Source organism: Phaseolus vulgaris, chromosome 1, assembly GCF_000499845.2.
Source record: "Phaseolus vulgaris cultivar G19833 chromosome 1, P. vulgaris v2.0, whole genome shotgun sequence".
NCBI lineage: Eukaryota > Viridiplantae > Streptophyta > Magnoliopsida > Fabales > Fabaceae > Phaseolus > Phaseolus vulgaris.
In genome coordinates, this window is record NC_023759.2 from 3,715,831 (window position 1) to 3,726,508 (window position 10,678).

General features: G+C 32.2%; 1 protein-coding gene across 2 annotated transcripts; it reads left to right on the plus strand.

The window, feature by feature from the left end:
- The first annotated feature begins 3,793 nt into the window (after window positions 1-3,793).
- LOC137816668 (U-box domain-containing protein 52-like) lies at window positions 3,794-8,684 on the plus strand. 2 transcript variants are annotated; one of them, XM_068619915.1, is made up of 8 exons: window positions 3,794-4,555; window positions 5,404-5,486; window positions 5,609-5,763; window positions 5,898-6,050; window positions 6,427-6,658; window positions 6,790-6,891; window positions 7,034-7,462; window positions 7,792-8,684. In XM_068619915.1, the coding sequence occupies exons 1-8, from the start codon at window positions 4,393-4,395 to the stop codon at window positions 8,488-8,490; spliced, it is 2,016 nt and encodes a 671-aa protein (XP_068476016.1). In that variant the 5' UTR covers window positions 3,794-4,392; the 3' UTR covers window positions 8,491-8,684. The 2 variants fall into 2 exon arrangements, with proteins under 2 accessions (XP_068476016.1, XP_068476017.1); XM_068619916.1 differs by having other exon boundaries at window positions 4,149-4,559.
- The last annotated feature ends 1,994 nt before the right edge of the window (window positions 8,685-10,678 follow it).

Sequence of the window (10,678 nt, forward strand, 5' to 3'; positions counted from 1 at the left end):
TTTAATTGTTAAGTGTTGTTTTCATCAAGTTATTTGAATCTTCTATATGTTATTTAGAAGGTTCAAAAGATTCTATCAAAAACATTCCTTACTTAGTAAAGTTATCTCTAAATAAAGGAAACATACTTAATTTACTATTTGGAAAAAAAGACTCAAAAATTGATTATTAGAGCAAAATTGATAATGATTTTGATATTGAATTGTTGTTTTGAAATGTTGAAAAACTAATTAAAATTAAATTTATGTGCTTTATTAGAAATGGGAAGGTGCTATTATGCAATTATAGAAATTGGTTGGATGATTCGTTCTATAATGATGAAGATGTTATTAGGTTTTGAATGACCAAATTAAGTAAACCTAACTACTTTTTAAGTACAATATGTACCCATATTTTAGGATCATGCACTATAAAATATATGGTAAAGTTAGAAATAGATTGTATGTTTATTTGAATGAAATTGTTGTGTTAGTGTGTTGTGATGTGTTATGTTAAGATATATATGAATGATGGGTGAATAAATAATCTTTCAAATCTAATTCTCATTAATTAATATAGTTTTTTTTAAAGATAATTTGTTATTTTAATAATAACAAATAATACTATTTTTTATAATATAATCACATATTACACAAAGCATTACATTCAATTTAAGTTCCATTTAAGTTCTATGTATATACACATATATCATAATTTATCTAAATTAAATTAATGCATCACTCAAGCATATGATTCATTCAATATCTAAATATCCAAGAAAAGAAAAAAATTATATAATTAGGGACATCAGATGATGTCTCCATTTGAGTGAAGACATTTTTACTAAGCAAGGGTATCAAAGTACCTGTTGGAGTGACCTAGACAAAACTTTTGCTTGAATGAGTCTAACTTTTTTTTAGCGAGAGTTTCATATGAAACATTCATTTTAGTAGCTTAAACGATAACACTTATCAACTCAGACAAAACCTTCTATACTATAAATACTTAGAGCATAACTACCTCCCTACGTTCTTCAAAATACATTCTTATATCACTTTATAAGACTTTTCATTCTAAAACTATAAATAATTATACATTACTTTCAAAATATTGGCATGAATTAAAGCCATTGATTTAGATAGATAAGGAGACACTCTATTTTCAAATTCAAATCGACGATTTCAAACTCAATGTGATTATGAAGAACATTAGATGCACACACAACTAATGTTCTTTAGATTCCACATACTATTGGGGAACATCATATGTACATGCAAACATATATTCTTCTATTTATGCAGGTGTTTGGAAAACATTGGTGCACATGCAACATATTGTTGGGATTATGGGAATCTAAATTCAAGAGAGAAGTAAATTGTACTTAGAAATTTTTTCGCAAATACACTCTTTAAGAAATCCTGACAGAAAAAGAACAAATTGATTTAAAGAAAAACATATTGATTTTCTTGTTTAGGAAACAATTTAAAAAATACAACATATTAGTTTTAGGATTAAAAAATTTTATTTTTGACTTAAGACTTCTACCTAAAACAATTCTGATCTTTATATAGAGGGAAAATTGAAATCAATATTAAACCTTGAATACAATGAGTCAACAAAGATTTAATTTCATTTTTAATAACAAGATCTTGAAATCAAAACAAGTGAAAACAAGATTTTTAATTCTGATTTTAAAACAGAACCTTTAAAACACTTAGTTCAAATGGTTTTACTCAAAACAGTTATGTTAAAGAGATTCGAGAATCAGAATTTAAAACCAACAACCATTTTTCAGAAATCTTTTAAAACTAGTTTTGATATGATTCTCAAAACAGTTTTAGAACAAGATTGCTTATAAGAGCTTTTATTCTAGTATTACCCTGTTAAAGATTAAAGATCCCTTGAATCTTAAGATTGATTAAAGTCTTCTCAAAATCTTGAAAACAAAATGTGATTTAGGCCAATACAACAGTTAAAAACAATAGATTAAATTCTGAAACAATAGATTTATTTCATTGCAGATTTTCAAATTTAGTTTTAGAGATCGAAATTAAGGAAGAAGAACGACACACACAAATTTATACTGGTTCACTCAATAAGAGCTACATCCAGTCTCACTTTAACCAAGATGGATTTCACTAAAAACCAAACAATCTTTACAGACAACTCAGTTCTTGAACCCTTCAAGAACGAAGAAGATAGACTCAAAAACACTATTTCAACAACATTATACTTCTAGAAACACTATCAAGAAGCATATACAAATACACTTTTACAAAGAAAGAAATTTAGGAAAAAGAACACCTTGTTTGCAGACTAAGGAATCCAAACCAGAACCCTTCACAGCTGCAGCACTTGACAGAACTTCAAATCCCAAGCCAAAAGAAAACCAACACAAGAACTCTTAAAAGTTTTAAAGAAAAACTTTCAAAACTAAGCTCACATGAAAACCTCAATAAAAATCACTTGAAAACTGTATGCACTTTGTAGTTGCAAGGGATGATTTGAACTGTGATAAATCTTTCTTTTTATAGAATTCAAATCAAAACAATTTTCTCATAACATTTTTTAAAATTGTTATAAAATAACATATTAAAGCTTGAAAGAACATATTGTATTTTGAAAAAACACTTGGTGGTAACATAACCTACCTATGATCAGTTGAAAACTGAATATGTGAACAAAACTGAATTTTGGAGACAAAACTGAATTTTGAAAAAACTGAATTTTGAAATATCAAAACAGTTTTGGTGCAGTGCAAATGAATCAATTGCTTTATCAAACAACAGATTAAATTTTTGTGCTAACAATTTTGAAAAACTTGAGCATATTTTTAAAACTTCTTTTAAAAGATTCTTGTGTTAAGTTCATCTCCATGGTTATGAGAATGAGGTTGAATCAAAATACAAAAGGCTACTTAAACAATTCAATCCTAACTAAGACCATGATATACAATTTTTATACATCTTCAAACATATTTTCTTCATCAAGCACTTCTTGATGAAGGTTAAGTAGAATCTTCACTTATCCTCAACACATATGTCCTTCCATTTTTTGCATGCAACTGAATAACTTTAAACACAAATGTAACTTATATTCTTCAATTTTAGTTGGAGAGTTTTATCTTTACATGAAACCTAAGAAGTTCAAACTAAACTTGCAATAAAAGATTATCCTACCAAAATCTTTAGAAAGTAATGAACTCTATTTCAATTTCACTAAGTAAGTTTATCTAAATAGCTTCCTAAAAGAAGAAGAACCAAAGGCCCCACAACAATAAATAAAAATCACTAACTCTGAGCCAATTGTATAGGAACACATAAGCCCAAATTATACATATATCCATTTTAATATAGTTATAAATATCTTTAGTCAGGACATATTAAAGGATTCTATATTGGAATTATGTATACCACTGTGTGGGTTGTAATTTTCTGTTATTCCTTTTTGTTTTTTTATCTTTTCAATAGGATGTATATATACTTTGTATTGTTTTCATTAATACACAATGAAAAATCATTCTCTTAATTATTTATTTTGAGCCTTCTCTGTTTTTTTGCTTTTTTTCTTCTACTTCCCTTATCTCAATTTTACATTCTCGAGAATTATTAGCTTGGACAAGAAAAAACATCCTACACTTTTAAGAACGATGAACTTGTTTAGCTAAGGTGGTTTCTCGAGTCTTCCAACTATATTGTGGTATATGAATTTTTTGAAAATATCAAGATTGAAAAAAAAAAATATATATATATATATATATAAATAAATGTAGATTTTTTTTTAAAAAGAGTATTTTTTGCATGCAAGTGATAGAATGACAAAAAGAAAAGATATTCCAAGTTCATTTTTCATAGCCTCTTCGAAAAACCAAAAAACTACTAATACTTATCGTAAAATTAAGATAGATTGACCTACAAACTCTAATATAAAAAAATAGATGAATATGAATAATTGATATAATTAGGATTGACCATCATACAAAAAATTTAGTGGTAGTTGATAAATTAATAATATATATATATATATATATATAACTTATTTATTTATGTCCCAATCCATATCGAAACCAATTTTCTCAAGACTTCTAGTGATAGTATGAACTAATAATTTATTTACAGCAACAAAAAATATTCCAATAATGAAAAAGAAAAAAAGAAGGTTGTGGTGTTTTAGGGTCAAAGGCTAAAAAACGTAAGGATGAGGTTGAAAGCATGGTGTGTTGGAGTGAGGATGTTGGAAAAGATTGCTCCGGGGAAAATGTGGGAAAGCGTGGGCTTTCACATTTCCATCTTCACACCCCAAAACACAAGGACCCACCATAACCCAGAGCCTGTCTCCTCTCCCGTCGTCCTCCTCCTAGCTTCTCGCCTCGGAGCAGGAGGTGGCAGACCCCGGCCATAACCACAACGACGGCGATGTCTTCTCATGGTGGCGCAGCCACATCACAACTGTTCAATGTAACCATGGTGGCGGTTGACAAGGGCAAGAGCAGTGGCCACGCCTTTCGATGGACCTTAAAAAACATAGACAACCCCGTCATCATCGCAGTCCATGTCAAACACAAAAACATTCCTCATCGTAGGTACCCTCTTGCATAATTAACTTGTCTTCTTTCTTTCTCATTCCATCTACAACGTTTCGATCAACATGATCCTTTTCAACCCAACAAGAAAAACACAAAACAAGAGTTTTTTCAGCCTTGTCCCATATAACTGTGAATGAAACCTAAACCAGATACTTTGACAGATGTTTTTACGTGTTAAGAACCCTTTCTATGACATGAATATTTTTCTTTATAAAAACTATGAGTGCTTAGGTTTCAAGGTATGATATTATATATTGTTTTCGTAGAAATGTTATATATCTTTATTTATATATTAATTACCATGGACATGTTTGGTTCATACTTTCTTCCTATCAAAATGATCTGCAACCCATGATGTTGATAACTTTCTTTATTGATGATTTAATTTTAAAAATGGAAAACTAAATTATTAATATATTTAGTTATCAAATAATTGTTTCTTTATTGGGTAGGCAAAATATCAATGTTGAATGTAATATTTCCAAACTCACATTTTAAGAATTCTTTGTCATGTGATGTTAAACTAAACATCTAAATAATTTTATTAGTAAATCTAAAACTTAAGCTTTAATATGCTTTGGCAAGCTAAAGTTAATTTATATTTAAATTACATTTTCATAGACAAGTTAATACTAGAGTTTCTATTCATTAGTTAATAGGGAATTTGTTTTCTTTAAATAAATGTTTATAAACAAAATTATTCAGCCAAAGTTTAAAATTTTACCTGAATCTTCCTGGTGATATATATATATATATATATATATATATATATATATATATGATGGCTTTGTTGGTGTTCTTATATTGTTTAACTATCATAATGTTATAATTATGCGTGCAGAGGGCACCAATGTTTTTCCTCCCACCGAAGACGAAGTAGCCAATGTTTTCAACCCCATACGTCAATTGTGTCAAAACAACAACGTATGTAATTCATATCTTAGTTGAAATTAATCAATTTACTTGTTTAATTTCATTGTTTTTGTTGTTGGTGATAGTTGAAACTAAGTTTGAAGTGATAAAGATGTTGCACATTGTTAACTCAGGTTAAGTTGAAAGAAGCTGTAATCGATGACAGTGAGGTTGTGAGAGGAATAGTGGAATATGCAAAGAAAAATCGCGTGAATACTATAGTCATTGGTGCAGCCCACTCTAACAAGAATACTTTGGCAAGGACTCTTTACCTGAGGAGTGGAAGCAAGTTAAGTGTTAATTCAAACATTACTTACCAATTTTTAGTCATCTTAAGGCCTTTGCATGACAATTTTGTGTTTTCTTTGCATGTACAAATGTTATGCAATGTGTTAAAGTTTCTTAATGTGGTGGCTGTCTCAGAAAATTAAAAGGCCTTGTGCCAACAGGCGTAATGAAATCAGCACCAGATCATAGTTCAGTGTATGTGATTTCAAAAGGGAAGATACTGGGAGCTCGACCAGCAATACGACCAATGGTAAACATGGTTACACCACCAAGTGAAAATGGAATAAGGTGCCACACAATGAAATTTTATCAGTACCTTTCAGATTTCCATGCATATCCCATGATGAAATATACAATAATTTGTCAGAAAATAGGTTGTGTACTCAAAACGTGGAACAATTACACTGTTCTTTACATAGTGAGTGTATTGTCATAGATTCATAGTTTATGTAATGTGCAAAGAACTTTTATACTGTTGTCCAATTGAAAACCATGGTGTATGGTAAGTTGATGGACTTTTACAGTGATTGTCTTAAAAGTCATATCAACAGTGATTTCTGATATCATATTAACATTTCCGATGGATTGATAATGTAAAATGCAAAAAAATTAAACTCTAAGCAAAAAGAGTCTTAAATCTTTTTCATATTTTGGTTGGCTACAGTGAGAACAGGGCAAATGCACATAGAACTGGGAGCACCAATGGAAGATCAGAAAGATCACCTCTACTTGAAATGCCAAGGTCTTCTTCAGTTGGTCAATCAACGGATCGCAGGTTACTATTTTGTCGCAGCACAGGTGAAAGTGACTCTTCAAGGTCACACAAGTTAGGGTCAGCAGCAGATGGAACTAAAAAAGAGTACGATTCAGACTCTCCATCAGATTCTCAATTCACAGTATGTGTCCAAGAAAACAAAAGCTTATCATGAATTGGATTGTTTTTGTTGTATAACCAGAACTACTAAGTAGTCAAATCAATATGGTAAAATTAAGTGGTAGAAAATTTTACTATGTTACTTCATTCCAGGCAGAGATGGAAAGTGAGATGAAAAGGCTGAGGCTCAAACTGAAGCAAACTATGGACTTGTACAATTCAGCTTGCAAAGAAACAGTGTCAACCCAAAGCAAGGTGAAGTAAATTATGTGATCACTCTGCATCATGCATAGGCAAAAACTAGCCTTAAAATGATTTACACGTTGATGAAATCAACGAAGTGTTAAATGAAATTACTTAAAGGGTGTTATGTAATGTATACATTGGCACTTGGCAGGATAAAGAGATTAACCAACGGAAACTGGACGAGGAACGTATAGCTGAGGTGGCTAAGTTGTCTAAAGAGGCAGCTCTTGCAATGGCAGAAAAGGAGAAATTTAAAGCCAGAGCTGCATTGGAAGCAGCTGAGGAAGCCATTAAGATGGTTGAAAAGGAAGCACAGAGAAGATTTCATGCAGAGATGAAGGCCAGAAGAGAGGCACATGAAAAGGATAGAGCATTGAATCAGTTGGCATGCAGGGATATTCGATGCAGAAAATACACTATAAACGATGTTGAAGGGGCCACTAGAAAGTTCTGCCAAACATTGAAAATAGGTGAAGGTGGATATGGACCTGTGTTTAAAGGCCAACTTGATCACACCCAAGTAGCAATCAAAATTTTGAACCCTGATGCTACCCATGGCAGGAGGCAGTTCCAACAAGAGGTAGCATATATGTGTACTGTTCGTTTACAATATACCAATTTTCTCTAACTTGCTCTCTTAATGTTTTTGGAATCTACCATGAAGTTAACATTTTACTCTGCATATTCTGATCATTATGCTTTGCATGTCAAATTCCAAGTGGCTCTCCTTAGAAGAGTAACATGTATCAAAACAATTGACTTCTCTTTCTCAAAACACTGATTCTCTTCCATAACTTTTGTTATCTGACTTCAACAATAATATGTTTAGAATTTAATTGGAATGTAGTAACAATCAGGTGTAAGATCACTATACACATCAGTGCATAATTTTCCTTCTCACATGTGTAGGTTGAGGTATTATGCAGCATAAGGCATCCAAACATGGTTCTCCTCATTGGTGCATGTCCTGAATATGGATGTTTAGTGTATGAGTACTTAGAGAATGGTAGCTTAGAAGATAGATTATTGATGAAAAATGATAGTCCTCCAATTCCATGGTGGAAACGTTTTGAAATAGCTGCTGAGATTGCAACTGCGCTCCTTTTCCTTCACCAAACAAAGCCAGAACCAATTGTGCACAGGGACCTCAAACCTGCCAACATTCTCTTGGACAAGAATTTTGTGAGCAAAATTAGTGATGTTGGTCTTGCAAGACTAGTGCCAGCTTCTGTGGCTGATTCTGTCACACAATATCACTTGACTGCTGCTGCAGGAACCTTTTGTTACATTGACCCTGAGTACCAACAATCTGGGATGCTAACAACAAAATCAGACGTATATTCATTGGGGATAATGCTTCTACAAATCATCACAGCCAAGCCTCCAATGGGGCTTGCTCACCATGTTATGAGGGCCATTCAAGAGGGAACATTTTCAGAAATGCTTGATCCTGTGATCACTAATTGGCCCCTTGAAGAGACTCTTGAATTTGGCAAACTCTCATTGAGTTGTGCAGAGCTCAGCAAAAGGGACAGGCCTGATCTTGCAACTGAGATAGTGCCAAAGCTTAACCATTTGAGGGACTTTGGGTTAGCATCACAATCATAGTCACCATCAACTACAAGTAGTGCACCATCAAATCCATAAAATAGGTTCACCTGCCATGTTATTTTGTGTAGAAACATTTACTCACTCAACTTCTTTGCAACACTCATTGTTGTGTTGTGAATGCAAGTTTCCACCAATTTTCTTGTAATGGAAGAGTTCCCATAATCCAAATAGATGATGCCTAAACCCCAAAATTCCCTTGCAAATGATCATAAACATAAATTATAAACAACATCAATGCATTATGTATGTAAAAATATCTAAAATGATATTAAATTGTTGCTAATGTGATTTTTATGGTAGTTACTTTAACAAACTCATCTTACATTATTGTTATAGAAAGATGAGTTAATTTTTTTAATATCTCAGCATAATATAATATGTTAAGTAAAAATAATGAATTAGTTGAAATCTCATTTACTTGTAATAAGATTTTATTATTGCTCTTAATAAAAACACATTACGTATTAGATTTTTTGGATTCAATAGTTAATTTTTATTTTTATTTTAAATGGGAGAAGGTGCTTGTTTGCCTTTTTGTTTGTATTTTTTTCCTTTATTTGATTTAATCTGTAATTACTTATTTTTTTACATAGATTTGATTTAGTCTTTTCATAGTTTTAAACTATTTTTTGGGATGATTATGAGATCCAATTCCATGAAAAGTTTTTTTTTTATCCTTTTTATTTTCTTGGTCACAATTGTCGGCATACAAAAGACACAGACATGTAGAATAACGATAATAAAGTAAAGTAATGACAAATTTTATAAGAAATAATCTACCCCAAAAAAGAAATTTACCTTTCCTTAAATTCAATCTACTTTAGAACTTACCAAACACTTACCATCTATATTTACACTAAAATTTATTTCTATGTTAAGTTTACTAAAATATTTAACTTAATTTCCTTGGTTTGTTTCTTTGATAATTGGCATAGATATGCAACATTAATATAAACCGTTTTATAGTTTTATAATCCTTTTGCTCAAACATTCCAACAACAATTTTTCTTGAAGAAAACACTTGTTATATATTTTTAAGCATATTATTAGTATATGGTAAGTTCTTCCACAAAAAAAAGTAAGGAGAATTAATACTTTTCCACCACGCACCACACCCCATTCTTAAGGAAGCATCAAAGAATATAACTCAAACTTCCAAGTGCCAAAATGCCAAATGCACGCTATATGAAAAATTCACCTATTCTCCCATTATTTCTATCTATATAATAACCAAGCCAAAGCCAAGTTTCTGACACATAGTACACCATGCACATGCCTTCCATGCTTCTCCAAGCTCAATCCACTTTACCTCAAATGAGACATCACAGCAAGAATCAGCTGCAGGGATTCACACAAAAAGATCTGTTTCCATTGATCACAAGAGTGGGATTCATGGTGCTGGCTTTGTCTGCATGCATGGTGGCATCAGAGGAAACAATTGAAGACCCTTTAAGTGGTGCATTGTGCATCAGTGAATGTGCCTCTTGTCCTACCATATGTTCACAACCTCCTCCTTCTCTTGTCACATCATATTCAAACCATCCACCTCCTTCACCTCTAACACCACAACCACACCTTCTTCCTCCACCTCCTCCTCCACAACACCACCTCACACCACCATCATATCCACCCCCTCCACCACTCCTAACATCCTACCCCTCCCCTCCTCCCCTCTTAACATCAAATCCTCCACCTTCTCCACTTCTAACATCATATCCTCCACCCCCTCCAGTCTTAATATCAAATGATCCACCCCCTTCTCAACTACTACCAACATTCCCTCCACCATCACTACTACTACCACCACCTGCAAAGCCTTTACAACCTCCTCCATCACTGGCTGATCCTCCTCCACCTTTGAAGTCCAACAACCCTCCTTCATCAGGTTCAGGACAACCTACAGTTATTTCTGGCCCTAGTAACAATCCCTATTACTACTATTATTCCTCAGCTGTTGCATCTTCTTTTTCTCTTCATCTTATACCTTTTTTCCTCTCAGTGTCCTTCCTTCATGGGGTATTCTTTGATGGTATGTGATGAAACAAGTATTTGTACAGTGTACAGAAGTTTGATAGAAATATGTTTTTTTTTAATTCATGTTATGCCTTTGTTGGGAAAATGCAGTGTAATTATTAGTAGTAAGAGGAACTCCTTTGTTAATTGTGGCAAATTCAAGTTTGATATT